This window comes from Meles meles, chromosome 17, assembly GCF_922984935.1.
Source record: "Meles meles chromosome 17, mMelMel3.1 paternal haplotype, whole genome shotgun sequence".
NCBI lineage: Eukaryota > Metazoa > Chordata > Mammalia > Carnivora > Mustelidae > Meles > Meles meles.
Window position 1 is genome coordinate 58,808,832 of NC_060082.1, and position 21,206 is coordinate 58,830,037.

The 21,206-nt window shown below is 52.7% G+C and overlaps 1 protein-coding gene across 2 annotated transcripts in view; it reads right to left on the minus strand.

The window, feature by feature from the left end:
• Positions 1–21,206, minus strand: part of KIF26B (kinesin family member 26B) — a 422,552-nt gene that overhangs the window by 71,436 nt on the left and 329,910 nt on the right. For both annotated transcript variants that reach the window (XM_045982184.1, XM_045982185.1), the window contains 2 exons: positions 5,568–5,774; positions 1,067–1,160 (listed from right to left, as the gene is read on the minus strand). In XM_045982184.1, the coding sequence (XP_045838140.1) occupies positions 1,067–1,160; positions 5,568–5,774 (301 nt within the window). The remainder of the gene's footprint in view (positions 1–1,066; positions 1,161–5,567; positions 5,775–21,206) is intronic.

Sequence of the window (21,206 nt, forward strand, 5' to 3'; positions counted from 1 at the left end):
ATGGGGAGGGGGGACGGGGCGTTCTATTAAGTGCGCCCCCTCCCCGCCCCCCACCGCCGAGAAGTTGGGGGAAGGAAGGAAGGAAAGGGAAAGGAGGGAAATACTAAAGGTCGAGGACCGCAACCACCAAGGGCATCTCCTAGCACTAGGGACAAAGAATGTGAGTGTCCAGACCGGAGGACAGGATCCAAGTCTGGACTCTGCTCGAGGACAATCCCAGAACCAGACACCATCCAGCTGCTGCCCTGTTTTACACGCGGAGGGAAGGCCGAGATCGTTCGTCGCCGTAATGGTTCTTTTTATCACCACCCAGATGAAACCCACAGCCTTGCCGTTTATATCCTTCCTCAAGTTAAATGCGGGGTCTAGTTTTGTCGCAGGAGCAAATTCTATTAAAATCTGCATTGCTGCTTTGATCATTATCGAGAAGACCGAAGGCAGCTGAAATGAGCTTTCGGTCTCGGCCTCAAACGGGCCCCCCTTGACTGCAAGGCCTTTGTGGGAACTTCTGCCGAGGGACACTTCCAGAGTTCCCCAAATTCCTAACTTCCCCAGCTCGGAAGGTGAGGCCTGCTGAGCAGACGGCCCCAGGCCAGGATTAAGAAGGCACCTTAAGGGGGTCCAAGCATCCAGACCCTGTCCTTTCTCCCTTGGCTCAGTCTGGAGGCTGGGGACTGAGGCTGTCTGTCCGATGCTGTCCCCAGGCGGGTCCTGACATGGTTCTGGGCTTGGCCTGGGGCTGCTCCTGTGCCTTGTTCTGGGCTCCGTCCACCACTGTGAACCCCAGAGCCCCCGCTTGGCACGCATCCCCCCTCCTGGTGGCTTTCCGGGCGTGCCCCTGACCCGAACCAAGTGGGAGGGACCCTGCCACCCCATTCTAGAAGCCAGGGTCTCCACTTTGGATGAAGGCTACATTTCAAAAGCAAAACGGTGAGTGGAGATTCTACAGTTGGGCACCTAAAGGAGACAACCTCCCCTTTCATCCGCAGACTCTGGGGCGGGAACAGAAGACCAGACCGCGTGCCCGGGGATACACGCGGCGGGAACAAGGAAATCGCTCACTGACCCAGCTTGGCGTGGCCGAAACAGAACACGCAGCCATCTGCCCCGTTGACCACAGACTGGATCACCTCTGCCACGGTTCCAGCACACACTTCAGCCTGGCAGATACGAGAAGAGACACGCGCGGTGAGGGGACCATTTGCGATGGGAAGCGGAGCCCCCTTCCCTGGGACTCAGGTCTCAGGGTCATAGTCTTATAGGTGGGTCAGGCCGTAATGCCGTTCAGGAGAGCTCAAAACCCTCTGGGACCTCAGCCCGAGACTTACACACGTGACCTACAAACCGCCCTTCTGTTAATTCATGGGGCATTTCAGCTGCTGCCTGTGCAGGGCAGGCGGGAACAGGCTCCCCCGGGACACAGGGTGCTTTCGTGGTCCTCAGGCCCTTGTCTGATCTGACCTTCAGGCCTCCTGGACAAGGCTTTTAAACTTCCCACTGGCCGTCTATTACCTGGATCCTTCACTCACACGCGCGCGTGCGCACACACACACACACACCCCCACCCAGAGCATATGAAATGGACCAAGCTTATTAGTGGGGAAAAAGATGATGGGCCATTTCAGGAACATGACCTTGAAACACTGTATTTTTAATAGAAGCTGAAGGCGTGTGATCTACGTCTACTTTCTCTCCAACCTCCTTCCGCTTTCTTGATCCACGTCCCCTTCTTTTTAGAACCAGCCTTTTCTTTCTCTCTGTGCGGATTCAACGTATGTTATCAAAGGCCACTTGTCAGGCTGTCACGATGGGGGTTCTTTGGTTGGCCGCGTGGCTCAGCTCCCACGCGACTGTCTAAATCCTGAGAGGGCAGCCGGACTCCTGATGACTTTTTGTATTTCCCCACTAAAACCCAGTAATACGGAGCTCTGCAAACCAGGGGAGTTCTGTGAATTCCGCGGCTGCACCTGGAGATCCGAGAACTTTCTCTGGGTGGTAGAAGGAAAAAATCACGGACAGTGTGCTGTCCCCACCACAGTCTGAGCTCCAGGAATCCCTTGGAGGCATCAGAGCCATGTGCCACACCCCCACACCCAGGGGTGGGGGATCCAAGAGCCAGGGCCTTGCCAGGAACGGGGCTGCAGTTGTGCGATGGGCCTGAGTATGAGGAAATAGATTCTCTCTCCCAAACCCAAATAGAAAACCCACACTCCCACCCGTTCTCGACTGTTCTGGTGGTCGCCTCCACAGCTCCGATGGGGGCTCCTCCGGGGCCGAGGGGGTGGCAGGACGAGGCTGCCGTGAGGACCGTGGGATCTGTCAGACCCCCGGAACCCCTGCAGGGAGAGGCTGGCTGGAAGTTCCAAGACGGATGCTGGAGAATCTAAATGGGATTTGTCACGGGTGACTCCACAGTGATGGCCGGATGAACTCTGCCTTCTTGGGCCTTGAGAAGCAGGCAGCCTTCCCCAGCACAGACCCCCGGGCAGGGCCGGGTCCGCAGGAAGCCTCTGCGCACCCACAGGGGTAAGTCCCCCCACCCTGCTTCCTGCTCCGGACGGAATGTTTGTGCCCCGCCCCTTTCCCTATTCCTACGGTGAAACCCCACATCCAACATGGTGGCGTTTGGAGGTGAAGCCTTTGGGGAGGTGACTAGGAGGGTTCACCCTCCTGAATGGAATTAGTGTCCTGAGGAGAGCGGGACCCCAGAGGGCTCCTTGAGGCCATGTGAGGACACAGCGGGAGGACAGCTGTGAATGAGAGAGAGGCTGTTGCTGGAGCCCGGATCTGCCTGTTCTTTTTTTTTTTTTTTAAGATTTTTTTTATTTATTTATTTATTTGACAGACAGAGATCACAAGTAGGCAGAGAGACAGGCAGAGAGAGAGGAGGAAGCAGGCTCCCCGCTGAGCAGAGAACCCGATGAGGTGCTCGATCCCAGGACCCTGAGATCATGACCTGAGCCGAAGGCAGAGGCTTTAACCCACTGAGCCACCCAGGCGCCCCTCTGCCAGTGCTCTGACCTGGGACTTCCCAGCCTCCAAAACTGTGAGAAATAAATTTCCCTTGTTGATAAGGCCCCGAATCTGTGCTGTGTTATGGCCCTTCAAATGGACTACGACATCTTCCCAAAGCCAGAGACTCAGCGGTCTGCCCCAGAGTGGGCAGCCAGTGTCCTAAGGGGGGCTCATGGGGGCAACGAGGAGCAAGGGCCATTCTGGTCATTGCTGAGAGCTGATGTCCTGACAGACCGACAGAAAGCCAAGCTCTTCGAGGCCTGGGCCTCCCTTGTGGCTGCTGCCCCATAAGCCACAGGGAGAACCTGAGAGCAGAAGCCTACTGCTCTGTCCAGCTCCCTCCTGTCCCGCGTCGGGGGCTCAGACGGAGCTCACCGCTGGGGCGTGGAGTCTGGCCGTGACCAGCAGCATGACCTTCACCGTGTCAGTGACGACCTGACAGCATGAGCTCACGTGCTCGGAGCCCTCGCTGTGCTCTGACTTTCTTCCACCAGGCGTCTCATGTGTCTCAACTCCTGAATCCCAACAGCCCAGGTGAGGACATGGAGGCCCAGAGAGGTCGAGTGACCTGCCCCAGGCCACACCGCCCGAAACCCGTTGGGTAGGACAGCGGGCACGTCGAGCACGACAGAGAATAGGAGGGGACATAGCAACGCTTCCCTCTTTTATGCCACAGACTTCGAGAAGAGTCAAGCGGGTGAACATGTATGAAACTTCCCGGAAAATGCACCGTTCGTAGAGAAATGCAATGTATTCTAATAGTGGCCATTTTAGCAAAACTAAAGCATTCCGAAGCCAGCGTGATTATAAGCATCGAGCCTCTGAGCTCTGCCAACCCCGTGTGAAATGTCAGCGAACACAAGCAATAAAAATGGTTCCTTTTTTCTGGAATAAACCTAAAACTCATTAATAATCCACACTGAATTTAGGGTTTGCCTTGGGACGCTTCCAGCTTAGGGAGAATTGCTTTAAAGAAGTTTTTACCTGTGATGGTGAAATGACTTGTGGGCCACTTATTAGACACAACGTCAGGGTCCGACGAGCGAGCCCGTGGGGCAGTAGAACACATCTTACGAAATGTAATAAAAGGAGGGACCATCAGACTGTCTTGTAAAGTGCTTTGTCTTCTCATGGTGAAACTCTTTGGGGAAGCTACCAGCTTAGCTCAGAAATGAACGGAGCCGATGCCGTGTGCTGCGTGTCTGCGGGATAAGATCGGAGCCCAAGAGAGCGTCCCCGAGGCCCACGCTCAGCCGCAGCACGGAGGAAATTCACAGGAGCTACCAGCCCTGTCTTCCGGTTCTGCTATAGGCATCAGTGATCCCAATGCGCCCCGCTTTATATAAATCTTGGGAAGTGCTGGAAATCTGTCCAGAAGATGCAGCTGTTGGAGCCCAACGTGCAGGCAAAGTAGGTCACCATATACCTCTAACTTGGGTTATGGGTCTACTAGAAGCTTCCGTCATGCCGGCTCCTTGTAGATGAATCGCACCAGATGGTGCAACTGAATCTTCCAGTAGACATCTGTTCTTCCTGGGATGGGCTCCAGGAGCTCTGGTCCAGGAATCTTGGCACTCTGGCCCCCGAGAAGCCTCCAAGTTATCATCACCGTGGTGTGGCCGTCATTCTCCACCTGTGTGTGTGTGTCTGCCCCTTGCAATGTCAACGTGTAGCCCCTTCGGTTCAGAGGTGGGGTCTCCTCCCACCCCTCAGCCTGAGCCCAGAGAATGCAGCAGAAACGACGTGCTCGCAATATGGAGCCTGTCTCGAGAGGCTTGTATACTTGGATCGTGCCATCGGCGTGACAGCAAGCCCCAGACAGCCCAAAGCCAGCCAGTCCCCAAACAGGTGACGGTATCCAACCAAGACTGCGATACATACGTGAGCTGAGCTAGAAACAGAAGAGTGCTCGCCGGCCCGCAGATTCATGGGGAGTAATAAATGCTTACTCTTCTAAGCCACTGAATTTTAGAATTTTAGCGGGGTTTGTAACGCAGGACTGGCTAACCCAGGAGCTCTCCCTAGCCTCTCTCCTTCCCTTCCACTACACTCCACTGATCTGAGCCACAGACATGTCAGCCTTAGCTTCTCGGCCTCTCCCTTGCCCTAGAACCCTGCCTAACTCCAACCCAGCTCCTGGACAACCCCCCCAGCCCCTGCCACCCATCCCTAGAAGCCCAGGTAGGACAGGCGTCCTCATGGACCACAGACTCTGTAGCCTCGATGCAGGCGTTCCTAAAACCCCCACTTCCGCCTTCAATCTCCTGCTCCTGTAAGCCATCGGCTGACTGGCTCCCTCTTCCTTCTCTCCTAGGATATGTTTTATTAAGATCCCAGCACAGTGATCCTGCCCAAAGTTGGACACCAGTAATTTAAAAGGACTGAGCTACTCGGGGGAGCCCTGAGTGGTTTCCAGAAGTTGTCAGGATGGAAGGACACACAGAGCGCCCTGGGAGACACCCTCCCAGCTCACAGGCTCTCACGACAATCAAAGCTTCTCAAAACCCATCAGCATGGCCTGAGCCCGAGAGGACGGGAAGGGGGACACCCACCTGAGAAGCATCTTGTGGAAAAACAGCATCAAAGGCGAACATCTTAGGAGGAACCTGGTTGCTTCTCTTTTGGAAGACGTTCTGACCTCCACACGTCAGGGGGTCGTACAGGGTGATCTGCTTCTTCCGTGGGTCCACCTTTAAGAAGGAGCTGGATTCCGAGGAATCGCGAGCCAGTGTGGAGCAGATGCGGAGCATGACTTTGACCTGCCGAGAAACAAGGGCAGGAAGGGACCCGGAGTGAGATGACTGGATGCTTCTAGAAGGGTCAGCTTGTGCGACGGCAGGGAACCTTCTGGTAAATGATGATGAGGGTCAAGGGAAAACTAACTTATTTTTAGCTATCAGGTGGAATATTTTGATACGTCCATTGCTTTATTACAGAAACGGCACATCATGTTGTCTCGTTATTAATATAAATTGAAAACCAAACGCTGGTGACCCACATACAGAGATGCGAAGGGATTCTGGACAGCTGAGGCCTCGGGGCTGGTGGAGTTCCCCCTGAAGAGAACTGGCAGATCAATAACCCATGGACATAAAAGTTAGCCCCGTAATTTACTCCTGGCCTCTGCCCGTCCAGACTCTCCGAGACAAAACCCCACAGTGATTAGCGTCATCATTAAAGACTGGTGAAACGGCCTGTTGTTAACAGCCAGCATTTGAAATGTGTCCAAGGAGCAACGGTGATAAAAGATTTGTTTGAAACATGTTATTTGGGACCCCATTAAGTGAGTGCACAGAAGTTGTCATCTCAGGGATGAACGAAAGCGCGTCTTGGCAGGAAACGGGGGCAGCGCCCTTAAGCCGCCTCCGCAGTCATCGAAGACAGACCAGACACGACCACCACCGCCCGTTGCACCCCTGCGGCCATGTGGAGGACGCACAGACCTACTCAGCCTGCCCGCGAACCCCACGGTGTGTGGAAGTCAGGCCGAAGCCACACACACACACACACACACACACACACACACACAAGACTCTGTGGGCACAAGGCCTGCGGGAACTGGACAGTGTATGCTCCCTTCCCAGCCTTTGTCACCGTGTGGCTAGCTCAGTCCAAAGGGGATGAGCACCTGCTGTGTGCCAGGCCCTGGGCTAGGTAGGCGCTGGGGACGTGAAGCCTGGTGATACATAGGGCGGCACACAGACAGACAGACAGACAGACAGACAGACGAGACAGGTGGTTTTCATAATACCACGTGGAGAACCCTGTAGCAACGTATAGGGTTCTTTCTAAGCTCCTCTCTCCGTCTCGTCTTCCTCATCGGATCACCTGTCAGGTCTGACGCATGTCAGTCGTGTGGTTTTGGGGAAAGGGGTTGTGAATTTTTTTTAATGAAATATTTCGGATGTGTAGAAATGTCGGGATAATCTGCACTGTGCAACTCGGATGACGGTGTCTCTCTGTTCGTCTTTTCCCTGTCTTTTTCTCCTGGATCTCGGGGCCCCGTGTCGCGGTGGAAGGAGCCCATGGCTGGGATGAGGTCGCCCTCTTGGATTCAAATGCCGATTCTCCCACCGGGAGGTCTGTGATGACTCCTGCATTTCCGGGGGGGGTCTTCCATGTGCTGGGCTGTGCTCTCGGCTGCAGAGCAATTATCTCACCCTCCTGAGAATCCAGAGCCTCCGAACACTGTCCAGATCTTACAGAGGAGGGAACAGGTGTTTTGAACTTGACCCCCCATCCCTGAAAGTATAGGTGGTAACGCTGCGCTCTGATCCCATCTCTGTCTGATGCCAAAGCCCATAACTTCTTCCATCACAGCCTCCGTCCAGCCTCTCAGAGCCTCAGTGTTCCCATCTGCATAACGGGGACAAGGAGGCTTCTCTTGTAGGACTGTGGGGAGAACGAAACCTCCCAGGCTCTGATAGTGAAACAGTCACTGCCTTTATGACCATAAAGCCCCCCGTCTACCTTCCCATTCGGGCAATTTTCATGTTCACCTTGAATGTTCCCAGTCTTATTTCGGCTCCACTCATTCTTACCGCCCCACTGTAGTGACGCCGCTGTGCGGAGGGCACGTACTCGGATCGCGACTTTCAGGGGGTGTCTGGGAGCCTCCAGGCGCTCTGTAAGCAAGTCCCCTCGCCCGGCTTCTGAGCGGTACGGGTCAAGGATGAAGCCACAACAGGCAGAAGTGATGGAAGTCACATGGCCCACTGCTTTTCTGTGTCACAATTTCGCATGCAATTTCTGGGTAACTAGCGGTGCTGAATGTAAGATACGAGCTAAGCCAGGCCAGGGCCCACGAGGAGAAGCAGGAGAGAAGGGGCTGAATTAGGGAGTCTTTTGCCCTGGGGGAATGCTCCTATACCCTAAAGAGATTCCAAGCCTGCACTTGCAGTTCTGGGGACAGGCTGAAGATCACGGCCGCTGGCCGTTTCCACACGGGTTGGGGGTGGGGAAATGCTACCCTCATTCTTTCCTTCACAATTCATTTCCATAAATGGATGTATTTTTTCCCCTTAAAGGAAAGAAACGGGTTTTTTCTGCTTGACTTCCTTGGTGTCATTATCCCTTCCGTCCAACACTCTGCTTCCTGCTTAATCCTCTGTAAGTAAAGTGCTTCGCAGATACCGCTTGGGAGCAAGGCTACCCCGGACTCCTTGCCGCGAGTTCTCCCTCCGGGGGCCGATGCCGATGGGTTCCCGGCAGCTCCGGCTTCAGCCCATCCTTGCCTGGCAGCTCTAGGGAGTGGAGGGGGTCCCTGCGCTTGGGAACGTGCCCGCCCTTCTCCCGGCTCTCAGGGCACAGGGGATGGTCTCTGATTCCAGTCCCAAAGGGCGCACCGGCAGGATGAGATCCAGAAAGTCAAGGCGCAGCCTGAGTGCGGGGGAGGGAGGGCTCGACACCCCCGTTCGAATGACAGGAGATTGGCACGTCCTTGCCCAAGCCCTTAGGGGTCTCATTTATGTGATTGCTCAGTGGACAGTGCGGTCAGCTGGCGCTCGGGGTGGCCGTGGCCTCTGTGTCTTGCTGATGAATCATGGCAACCCCCCCTCCTGGAGGGCATGAGGGACTCAGGGAGGCTCTTTGAGACACTGGTGTGGAGAGGCGGAGCCTGGTGCCTGAGCTGGGCCGACGCTCCATCAGAGCAGAAGACCCGGCCGTGCCACTGGTCACCAGTTCAAGGACATGGCACACACCTGGGGGTCTCCTCACTGCCTGCCCCTCGACCCACAAGCTGTCCAGCGAGAGGCTTTCTTCAGACACTAGGGCAAAGGAAGGTTTTGGGCAAATGTGACTCTTGGGCGGGATCTTTCACCACTCAGAGACCACGGAGGGCGGTGAGAGAGTGGCTTAAACTCCTTTGTGGGTCCCTACGATAAAGACCTTCAAGAGACACATAAGGAAACAGTGACTTGTCCCCAAGCCACGACCCGGCCATGCTCGAGGCATGCGTGGCAGTGAGGATATGTTGTTTTCCCCCACCAACAGGTTAGAGGCTGCAGAATACATTAAGCATTAACAGCTTTTACTTCATTTGCATTTTTATACTTTGAATCTCTTTATGCTGATGTCCATGGTCACAAATTTTCAAGAATCAGGTCAGTCGAAATGAGTCAAGGTCATGTCAGAGCAACCTAACAAGAAGCACCATTTGGCACCATTTTTGTCTTCATCCCAGAGGATCAGAGTTATCTTTAAGCCTTCCACATCCAGTCTTCAGTTCCTAACACGTGCCTGGGAAGGATTCAAGGCCAATCAGAGGCCAAAGTCTAGGTTCACCAAAATCCACCAACAGGAAGAAGAGCAAGAAAAATGAACCAGTGAGACGGTCAGGGGGAGCCTAGAACAAAGGACTCAGCTGCTGAGACGGAACAGCCAAACCACAGAGCCCATCAGCATCCCGCGAGTCTGCCAGGATCCTGCATCCCTCCTGCTGCGTGGGGCTGGCGCCAGTGGTGGGGAGGCTGGGGTTCCTCGAGACGAATGTAAGCCACAGAAATAAGATCTCTGCCTCTGACAAGAGGAAAGCCAGAGTTCGGGAGAAAGACAGAGTTGGTGTCCGGGCCCGGCCTCGTGAGAGTGGAGGGTGGGAGTCTATGGGGGCAGCGCTGTGCTGGTCTCAGAGCGCACCAGGACGCCCTCCCTGGTTTCTGCATGTTTTCAGATGGGGTTCAGCGCTTGAGGGACAAAGGAAGGACAAAAGAAGGGTCCAGGGCCTATCATGAGCCTATCTCCTTCCTTACAAGTTCCAGATGTGACAAGCACACAGTGAACTAGGAACCAGGAGACTGGGTTTTTTGTTTTTTCCATTTTATTTATTTTTTCAGCGTAATAGTATTCATTGTTTTTGCACAACACCCAGTGCTCCATGCAAAACGTGCCCTCCCCATTACCCACCACCTGTTCCCCCAACCTCCCACCCCTGACCCTTCAAAACCCTCAGGTTGTTTTCCAGAGTCCATAGTCTCTTATGGTTCGCCTCCCCTTCCAAATTTTTTTTTTTAATAAACATATAATGTATTTTTATCCCCAGGGGTACAGGTCTGTGAATCGCCAGGTTTACACACTTCACAGCACTCACGATAGCACATACCCTCCCCAATGTCCATAGCCCCCTCCCCCTCTCCCAATCCCACCTCCCGGTTTTTTGTTTTTTAAAATGATTTTATTTATTTATTTGACAGAGAGACACAGCGAGAGAGGGAACAGAAGCAGGGGGAGAGGGAGAGGGAGAAGCAGGCTTTCCGTGGAGCAGGGAGCCGGATGCAGGGCTCCATCCCAGGACCCTGGGATCACGACCTGAGCCAAAGGCAGAGGCTTAATGGCTGAGCCACCCAGGCACCCCAAGAGACTGGGTTCTAGTCCAGATGTCCCCACCAGAGTGGCTGTGTGACCTCAGGTGTGGGCCTTGGTATCCTTATCCCTAAAATGGGCCCGTTGTGCTACCCCCTGCCCCTTGAAGGACAGTTGGGAAGCCTACAAATGCAAAATATTATTCTCAAAAGAAAGAAAGGAAGCATATTCCTCACATCAACTAGTAGAAAATAGACTTTTCTGTCAGATTAATCACGCCAGAAGCCTTTCTCCTAGGTTTAATTTTTTTTTTTTTTTAAAGATTTTATTTATTTATTTGACAGAGAGAGAGATCACAAGTAGGCAGAGAGGCAGGCAGAGAGAGAGAAGCAGGCTCCCCACGGAGCAGAGAGCCCGATGCGGGGCTCGATCCCAGGACCCCGAGATCATGACCTGAGCCGAAGGCAGCGGCCCAATCCACTGAGCCACCCAGGCACCCCTCCTAGGTTTAATTTGTTTTGTTTTATTTGAGAGAGAGAGACAGAGAGAGCAGAGGGGAAGGGCAGAGGGAGAGAGAGAGAGTCTTAAGCAGACTCTGCGCTGACCACAGAGCCCGATGTGGGGCTTGATCTCGCCACCCTGAGATCATGACCTGAGCCGAAACTCAGAGTAGGACACTTAACCAGCCGACTGTGCCATGCAGACATCCTAAGCTTAATTTTAAAAATTAAAGCAAGAAAGTCTTTCATGAGCACGCACGTACATGGTGACATGAGAGATGAGATAAATTATTTTCCTCCCCTCCCCCACCCAACAAATTAAAGACTATGTGGTCTGCTTACAACTTTTGCAAAGGTAAGTAATCCCTGTTCAATTTTTAATCTGAACACCTAAAATCTAAATGTGGTGTTTCCCTTATTTTATTCCTTTCTTTTCTGTCTTGATAAACGAGCCTGGGTATGCTCACATTGTCTCTTACAGCACATTAATCCCTTCCGGAAGGTTCTCTAGGCATTCTGAGGGAGATGACTGGAGGGATGGGAGCCAGAAATGGTGTGTCCTCACTCTGCATTCTTCTCAGCCCACTCGCTCTTCCGATCTACACGACATTCAGCAACCCTCCGTGTCCCTCCATGCTTAGGACATTCTGACAAAACTAGGGTAAAAGATTCCGGTGAAGGTCCGATTTCTAAAACACACCACGAAGGATTTAGGGTGCAATCCTCCAGCTTTTATTCATTCGCTCATTTATTATTTATTTATTTATTTATTCGAGAGAGAGAGAGAACGTGACAGCATGAGAGGGCAGAAGGTCAGAGGGAGAAGCAGACTCCCCGCGGAGCTGGGAGCCTCATGCGGGACTCGATCCCAGGACCCCGGGACTATGACCCGAGCCGAAGGCAGTCGCCCAACCAACTGAGCCACCCAGGCGCCCCTCTTCCAGCTTTATTTAAGGAGCACCTTCCTCTCTATAAGCTGATTCTCTCACTAACCCGCCGCCCACAAGCTGACCTCCATTCATCTGACTTTGCTTCCCCCTTTTGATTCCCTCCGTGTGCCTGCGTGACCTGACGGGCAAGAGCGAGGCAAAGAGGTTCTATAAAGGGGCAACCTACAGCTGGGCTTTGCAAACGGAGACAGTTTAAATACTTCTCCGGTAAAATGTTTAGAAAGAATCCGAAGTTGCTCTTTCTTGAAAGCAGATCTTGATTTCACGTGACTGAAAGGTTCCAGGAGTTTCCTGGGAGGCCGCGGGGGTCGTGTGTCAAATAGCAGTGGTGTCGGAAGTCTCGAATGACCCTCACCCCGGGGGGCTGTGCTCTCTGAGTTTACAGAGGGAGCCTTTATACAGAGCTGGCAGAGCTGGGCGTCCATCGAGGCACAGTTAGCTCACAGAACTCTATCTCCTCTAACCCCAGCTCAGTCGTCACTTATGGGACAGAGCCAAATCAGACTGAATTTCTTTGATCAAAACACAACAGTCAGCCTCCATGCTCTGGTCAAGGTTCAGGGGACTACTCCCCTGCAGGAGGTCCAGAGCAATAGGGTCTAGCTCCAAGTTTGGGGGGGAGGAGGGCAGATGCCAGGAGGCTGAGTGCTGCCCTCCCGCGCCACCGCCGGACCTATTCCAGGGGCATGTCTACTCTGCGTCAACAAAATCAATCAGCCATTGCGCACTTGGCACCTGCCATTGGCGCCGCGGCTGTAACTTCTTCACAAATGCTGCAAGTTTTGTATTTACAGAGGATTTTCTCCCTTCTAGTTTCCACTCGATTCCCTGCAGCAGCTTTACTGGGGAAAGGTTAACATGATTGTCCCGAGCATCATCCCTCCTTTACGACCGAGGTGGGTTAGGTAACCGCGTGCTGGGGACTGCCGTGACTTGCCCAAAGCCAGCAGCCCACTGAGCGTCCTGGGCCAGGTGGAGCCAGAGAAGGAGTTGGTCCTCCCACGAGACCCAGCCGGGATGGAACCCGATCAGTGGGGCTGGGCCGGGGCTGAACCAGTTTGGAGGGAAGATGCCTGAACTGGGCGGCTGGCTTCTCGGAGGGCGCAGGGGGTGAGCCCATGTGGTGCTAGACAGCAGTGATGCCACGGGGGGCGGGGCTGCGGCGGATTTACGTTATTAAAAGACAGGCTGGGAAAGGTGACAAGTGGTGGCACGAGGAAGCTAAGTGTGAGACCAGAAAATGGAGCCCAGTAATGAGATGTGCTCACTAAGTGCGTGCTTAGGGGATGGAGGAGGAGGAGAAGGAGGAGGGTAAGTCCCCAAGCTCCTGGCGGGCGCAGCTGTCAGCAGGGCACGCAGCCTGGAGGGGAGTCGCAGCCCGGGAAGGATCCCTCCCCAGAGAGGCGAGAGGCGCTGCTCCTGGCCAGGCAGCCTCTGGGAGCGAGGTCCCTCACGCCAATTAGCAGGCTGCGGGGAGAGCTGGCCCGGCTGGGAGGACAGAGACGAGCGTATTTCAGGGGCTGGGCTGGAAACGGGGACTGAACAGCGTGTGCAGAAGCGGCCCCGTCTTGCAAGGCAGCGGATCTGGGATCGGATTTCCGATGGAGGAGCAGGTTTAAAAACCCGTCCTAAGACACCGTCATTCTTGGGTCCAGAGTGACGTGGGATATGGGGTTCTGAGGGGTCCTTGAAGACGAGCAGCTCCAAGGTTAAGGAGTTAAGGACACGCACTGTCCCCACGTCCTCCCTACGGCCTGGAGGCTGGGACGCAGGCTGTCCGGGTCTGAGATCTGGCCCTGTCGTTCATGGGCGTGTAGCTATGCACAAGGGGCTTAACCTCCCACGTGCGGCCTCTGGAAGCTCATCCTAAGAACCCCACTCCCCTGGCAGGGTTGTCGTGATTGGAGAAAGAGCAGATGCCTAGAGGACCCCTTACAACTCTGCCTGCTACATAATGAGTGTTCAATAAATTCTAGCGGTTAGGATTTTATAGTCACTGTATTATGTGATCATATATTAATACGATAAAGTTTTAGTGTTTTACACATTTATAATATAAATTTAAAAATTACGATTGTTGAGGACGTGTGAGTCTGCTGGAAAGATCGTGAGCTTTGAAGTCGGATACCAGCTCTTTCTAGCTGTGTGACCATGAATATATGATTTGAACATAATTTTCTCACCAGTATAGGATGTAATAACCATCACCTGGAAGGATTTACGTGACTATTAGGCAGATAATCGTGCTACGCACTTGGCACAAAGTGTCCCTAGAAGGATGACCGTCACGGTCATCCCTCAGGATGCCTCAGAACCCTCAGGAGCCTCGCCCAAGGTCATGGCTCTCTCAGCGATCCCTTCCACCGCCTTTCACCTCGGCGTTCCAGAGACCTGGTCACTGGACCCTTCCTGGTTTATGCCACACGCACGAGGGGCCTGGAGAGAGAATGTGTCCTTGCATCACGCAGACTTGCCCTGGGCCCCCCAGTTCCTACAGATCCAAGGCAAAGCTCGGGATGTCCAATTTCCACCTGCTCTTTCTTTCACCTGAGTTTTGGTAAATCCTGGATAAGCGGCAAAGGGAGATTTTTCTGAACATCGGGTAGGAGCACTGCTGTGGTTAGCCTGTGGTTCACGGTGGTTATTTTATCTTTTGAAACACTCATTCAAAAGACAAAATGGACTTTTGGTGCAAAGCAGCCGTGGGCCCTCCTCACATTAGAATTATTCCCGGTGCACTCGGCTTGGCACTTACTGTTAATAAGAGCCCATTCCCCGCTAAAGCTCACTCATGTGTTATGACCGCAAAGCTAAACAGCAGATCTGTCGTTAAATAGCAAACACTCGGGGAATGCCACATCTGCGTGCGACAGACGCAGGCCCCGTCTGTCACCAGGGAGGTGCTGTCTGGTTTTGCAAACAACAGGACCAAGGGAACGTTGCTTCCCTTTTTTGCACTTGATTATCAATATCTCATATTGATTATCAATACAAAAACCTCAGCGTGCTAACCTGACCCTGGACGTCGTGCCTTCTGCACCTCGTTATGGGGTCCTCCCAGACCCCAGGGAATTCACCATCCCACGGCTTCCGGCCTTTGACCAAGGTAACTAACACCCAGAACTCTGAGAAGTCAAGTAACCCAGGCTAGTGACCGTCTAGAAATACCAGCTCCAGATACGCCAACAGAATTCGGTACGGAGGCATAGAAACCAGCTGGTTATCCAAAACACAAAGACATAGGCCATGATCATCTCATAATTAGGTGTATATCTTTCTGGCATTCATTACTGAAGGCCGTTTTCTAAAGAAAGCTGTCATCTAGGAAGACTGTTTCTGCTGGCTCCCAGTACAACTCCCACAAAATGACAATCTTGCTCCAGGTGGGACCACACGTGGATGAAACTTGAACAGAGCCTCGGGGTAGTGGCTTGGCCTGGGTTCTCAGAGCTTCCTGGGGACAGATGTCAGGTGAGTCAGATCAGAAAGAACCCCTCTGTTCAGTAGTACCACTTTTTCTGCCCGTGGACCACTTTCCTGGTAGTTGGAGAGAAGGCGTCCTTCTCGGGATCTGCAGGAAGGTGGGTTCGAAGCTCAGTGGGGAGTCCGCTCCTTAAAAAGTCAAGATAGGCACACTCTGGGACTGGACTCTCGTCCAGCCTGGAACCCCGTAGCCCCAGTTTCAGGTAAAAGGAGAACAGGCCTTGGAGGGAACTTTGGGGTCGAGAGGTTCAAATCTGGAACAGACCTGGGTAAACTTTAGGAAGTTGGGTAAATAAACTCGCCTCAAAGCCTGATGGGCCCTCGATGGATCAGCACCCCACACGATGCAGACAGAAGAAAGGGAGTAGGAGCAGGAAGACAGCGCACACGTCCCCAAGCCCCGGACCCTCGGTAAGTTTGAGCGACTTTCATTCTTCTTCAGTAAGAAAGGGTAAGAGAGTTCTATAAAAGAAGCACTAGCCACAATCACTCCCAGTTCTGTCCCTGTGCATTCGACCCTCGGAGCGCATCGGTGCCACAGACCACATAAGAAACCCACATTGTGCCGGGAGCCTGGGCCAGGCTGGGAGGAGGAGAGGGACGGGGATAGGGTGGGAAGAGGTAGGAACAGCCGGGTCCCCCTGCAACGCAGAAGGGAGACATAGGCATTGCCATTACTTTCTCTCTTTTCAAATTGCAGGCTTGGGACCATAGCAGCCGTCACTCAGTTTGGCAGCAGTGAGCCCCGGGCTCCCTGCCGCCACCTTGCTGGAAGGACTCACAGCACGGGATCTACCTGGACGGCCAGGGGAGGTGGACGGGGCGCTGGTGAAAAGGGGGTGAAGCCCAGCCGGGGGTCAACGCAAACCAGGCGCTCCTGCCCGCTCAGGCCAGAGGTGAGCCACTGACCACGTCGAGTCCCCCGACCCAGCCCCCCTGCTTGACGAGAAGCCCGTGCCCACAGCAGGACAAGTTCAAAGCAGGACGGGGAACTCTGATATTGAGGATTATTTGGAGGACGTGTTTTCTCTTTACCTTCTTGGAAATGTGCATGCTTAGCAAATGGGAGGGAGATCAGGGAGGGAAGGACTGAGCAAATGTGGTATTTTCCTAACTGCATTCTGCTCCAGGGAGCGTACGGTCGGGAACGGGAAAGCAACACAACAAATAAAGTCATGTGCCCGTATTGCATCCAGGAGGGCGGCCTTCACTCCCTCTAGGGCCGGGGGGCTTTGGTGACCTTTAATGAAAGGCACCTGATCAATAAGGTGGACTCCAGCATTTGAGAATTTAAAGCCCTCTAGTACATTCTATCTGAAGGAAATTTATCACGCCCAGGGATGGGCGGTCTGTGCCTGCCGCTTGCCAGACTGTGGAAGCTAAGTTTGCTGACGTCCCACCATCCCACCAATACCTTCAAAGGTCATTTTGTGCTGTACGAAGTCAGCTCTCCTCCAAGACCAGGGTCCAGCCGGGCGCTCCATCACGCCTCGACAGAACGCACACTGACTTGGAGGTGTCTCTGTCACGGAGCTTTGTTCCTGGGACCCAGCTTATGGGGGGCTGACTTATCTTGTATTCCAGGGAAACCAGCAAACTGACCCTCTCAATATTTAGAAAGAGCCTGAGCTGCTGTCCCTTCATCGGATCAAAGTGTATGTTTCACCTGGTTTGGACAAAGAACCCCTGATTACAAGAAACTTGCCCGAGACATCAGACTCATCGGAGCAAGGTCAGTGCCTCCTGCAGCCCCCTGACGACCCCCAAATCCAGTCTGGGCTCCATCAATCCATCCCTTCGTTCCTCCAGCATCTGCTGAGTGAGGATCTTGCAACTTGGGCCAGGCACCGTCCAGGACTCCGGGGTTACCAAGAGCTCAAAAACCAGCTGTGTCTTCAGGGGGTTTCCGATGTGTCAGGGGAGAAGGAAAAAGAGAACAGAGTGGTACAAACAGCTCCAAATGGGGCGGGGGACATTTCCACCTGGGGAGCAGGGGCCAGCCAAAGTTTCCTGCAAGCGATCATCAGCAAGGCTTGGAAGAGGAGCCGGTGTAAGCAGGTCACCCAACACAGGGTTCAGGGACCCCAGGCAGAGGGAATGTGCAGGCAAATGTGAGTAGTGAGGGGCTGACGAGGAGCCACAGGGCTCTGAGTCAAGTTTCTTAGCTTCTCTGTGCTTCAGTTTCTTCATCCATAAGAGGGAGGTGGTCACAGTGCCCAGGCTGCATGGGAGCTGTTGCGAGGATGACGTGGGAGATGGTGTGTGACTCACAGTGAGGGCTCAGTGAGTGCTGTCCTAAAACGATTTTGCCCTGACTGTAGCCCAGGGTGGGCTCGGTGGAGGAGGGGTAAGACACCCGGCTGGAAAAAGCATGTTGATATCAGACTTCTGACTGCGGGCAGACTTGTTTTCCAAACTAAACGCTGTGTATTTAACCTACAATAGGGAGCCACAGAAGGTTGAAGAGTGAGGCTAGCAAGAGGTCCCACTGCTCTGCAGTAAAGCTTCAGGGACTGATTTCTCCATCTGAAAAGCCCTCCAGCGCTCTCCCGGTCTAGGCTGCTATGGAGTTGAGGGAGAAGATGTTCAAGTGACTTGCACTTTCCAAATCGCGTAACGTTCTAAAATGGGCTGACGATTTCTTCAGTGAGTTTGGGGGCCTGGGAGGAGGACCCACAATGGTGCAGTTAAGAGCCTGCTGTATGCCTCTGCACTTGGTGTGGGCAGGGTCCCCGTAACGTGACAAGAATAATGACTCAGTCAAGCAACAAATAAATATCGATTAAAATGCCAACAAGCAAGGTGCTCCCCTCACCTAGGGAAGCCAAATGTGCCAAAACCTTTGCATTCAGGGAGAGAAGCAAAGACAGATGTGTTTTGGAACTCTCAAGAAGAGGGAGTGCTGGGGCACCTGGGTGGCTCAGTGGGTTAAAGCCTCTGCCTTTGGCTCAGGTCATGGTCTCAGGGTCCTGGGATCAAGCCCCATATCCGGCTCCCTGCTCAGCGGGGAGCCTGCTTCCTCCTCTCTCTCTGCCCACTGCTCTGCCTACTTGTGATCTCTCTCCCTCTGTCAAATGGATAAATAAAATCTTTAAGGAAAAAAAGAAGAGGGAGAGCTATTCTACACGAGCGTACCTAAATCCACGCAACCTGGAGCAACTCTCCCGGTGGCCAGGATTCTGCCCAGGGCACAAACGTCTCTTTGCTCTGCAGCGGAGGAGAAAGGGCAGTGCTGGCCCCTCTGTCCTCAGGATCACGTATCAGCTCACTCGGGATCAGACTCGCACTCAGGGACGGGGTGTCTAACACGTAAGGGAAACAGCATAGATCCTTTATTTGCTGAACTTTTATGAGGCAGCTGGCCGCTTGCTGTGGTCTCTCCAGGCACATTTTTGCTGAGGTGACAACAGGTAAACACAGGTCCCCAGGAACTGACTTCACACCAGCACGTGAAGGGAAGCGTGTGTTGTCTCACTCAAGAGTAGCAAAGCTCGAATTGAAAGGACTGGTTTAGACACAGACTGGGGGGGAGGAAGGGCTCCCAGAGATGGTCACTCGAGTCAGCATTTCTAACAAGACCCTGATTTTGTCACTGCGGGCATCTCACTTGAAGAACCACTGTCCTGTAGGGCAGGTTGGCTTCGTTCTCGTGGAAGCTTCCCCTGCGATTCCGTCGGACGTCCAAAACACTGGTGAGAATGTTACATTCTGGGGAAGTGACAGTCGTATTAATTTTAAATGTTCTGGTGGCTAACGAAAGAACATCTTGGTGCTGTCAGAATGGAAGCGGCTTCTGACTCTGCTCCATAGTCGATGGGAGAAAAAAATCTCAAGATCTGAAAGTGAGCAAGCGTCGACCTTAGTAAGAGGGGCTCCTCTTTGGAAAGTAACCCAAATCTTGGATCTGTACTTCTTTGGTTCTGCAGCTCTCCTCTGGTCCCCCCACTTTTATTACTTGTATGGAAGCATAGGCTTCCCACAGCAGAATCCAAATCAACCCTTCCTTTAGGTTCTTTTCCGTCTCTCTTTCTTCAAAGAAATGATCATTTAGGATCATATAAAAATTATACTTCTTGGGAAATCCAAGAAGTATAATCCAAAATTTGTACTTCTTGGGAGATCCATTAAAGGAAGCCAACAACTATTCCAAGACCATCGTTCCTCCTAGAGAACGCTGTCCTGGCTCGGCAACGCTGTGTGAGTGCGTGTACAATGTGCGTGCGCATGTGTGTGCGTGTGTGCGAGTGGGAGCGTGTTTGAGAATAACATTTAACATCTTCATTCACAACTTCTAGAATCAATCAGCATTGATGGTCCTGGAGTAGAATGGTCCCTTTGAATAGAAGGGTTAATATTAATTTCATAAGGAAAATAGTTATTTAAATTCAAAAACCTAGGATCATTTCACCAGGGAAGGATCCTCTCTGCTTCTAGCTCACAGTTCATCCAGAACGATGTTTGAATGTGATGGAAGTATTTCAGAATGAACCGGTCACTGAAAACACGTCATACCCGCCAAGGGAGGGTAGAGGACATACTAATTTTGCTTTGTTGGGAGGTGAACACTCATAACTTTCCAGCCAGTGTTTCCAGCTTTGATGTTCTCACAAGTGGGAATGATGATGTAACCCAGATCCATTTTGAAGCCCATTTAGGTACCAGAAGATCTTATTATGATACTGTCCGCCTCTAACACAGTCCAGATGGCTGAGGGCTCTCTCATATCATCGGGGAAACTCTAGAGAACGCCACTCAGAGGGAACTGATTGAATAAACCCTCCTGCATGATAAGAAACGTTCACCTACCAAAATGGAGTAAATGAGACAGTGATGAATCTCCCCCAGGAGGCTGAGTTTAGGGTCAGGGTGTCTGGGGGGACATGTTGGCAGTAGGTCTCTAGGGAGAAAACTCCTGGAAAGACAGCCTGCCTCCTAGTTCTCCTTACACCCCCAGGCTCGCTGGTGGTGCCTTCCACCCAGCTGAAGCTCAATTCCTTGGGGCTGGTGAGTTTTCAATCTGGGAGTCAGAAAGGAGAGATGGAAGCGTCCAGAGATGGGATATTCCCTGGGACGGCTCTGGATGAGGAAAAGGAAATGAAGGAGGAATGAAGGAAGAGAAGGAGGTGCTCTAGAAACAATCATGACAAGTGAGATCCGGGGTTGGATAGGTCTTCAAAGCCACCCACCCAGATGGTAAACTCATGCTTCTTGTATTTTTAGGGGCTGGATAGGAGGTGGGAGTTGTGTTGATTGGTGGTGTGGGGGCTGAATTCACGAGACAGAGATAAAAATACTCTGACTGCTGGTTTTTCTGGGGGACAGAGCGTGTGCGTGTCAGTTTCTGGGGACTGGGCGGTAGAAAATCCCGTCCACCCTAAGCTCAGTGCCCAAGTCAATAACCATCTCTTGGTGGTTTACCTCTGCTCTGCATCAGCCGCCCAGCTACCCTACAATGTCAGCCTTTCTCATCATGGGATGGAAATGGCCGCGCTAAGGTCTCAGAGGAGGTCAGTAGCAGACGCAGGGCTCAAGCTCAGCTCCGGCTCTAGGTCGTGTAGCTTTTCTTCCATCCCAACTGCTTACCGGGGAGACAAGGTACAAAGGCAAATGCTAACCCTTTAGGTCAAGCGGCACCTATGGCATTCAGATCATACACAAAACAGACTCCGCCCTGAACATATTTATGCTTGCCTTGGCAAGTTTTATGCAACTCCCTTAAGTCATTTTTTCCCGGTGTTGCTGCGGTCCGGCGTGCTGAAACGTATTTCCGCACTTCAAGAAGGCAGAAGCTGTGATTAAGTATATTAAGGGACTTTTAAAACTTAGATGAATGGCCTGGTAAGTTGTAAAACAACTCAAAATCGTGTAAATTTGTATTTGGGGATTTTCTAAAATTGTAACTTACTGACTCTATAGATTGTAACAAGTCCTTTGAAACTATTCTGCTCTAATGATTCGA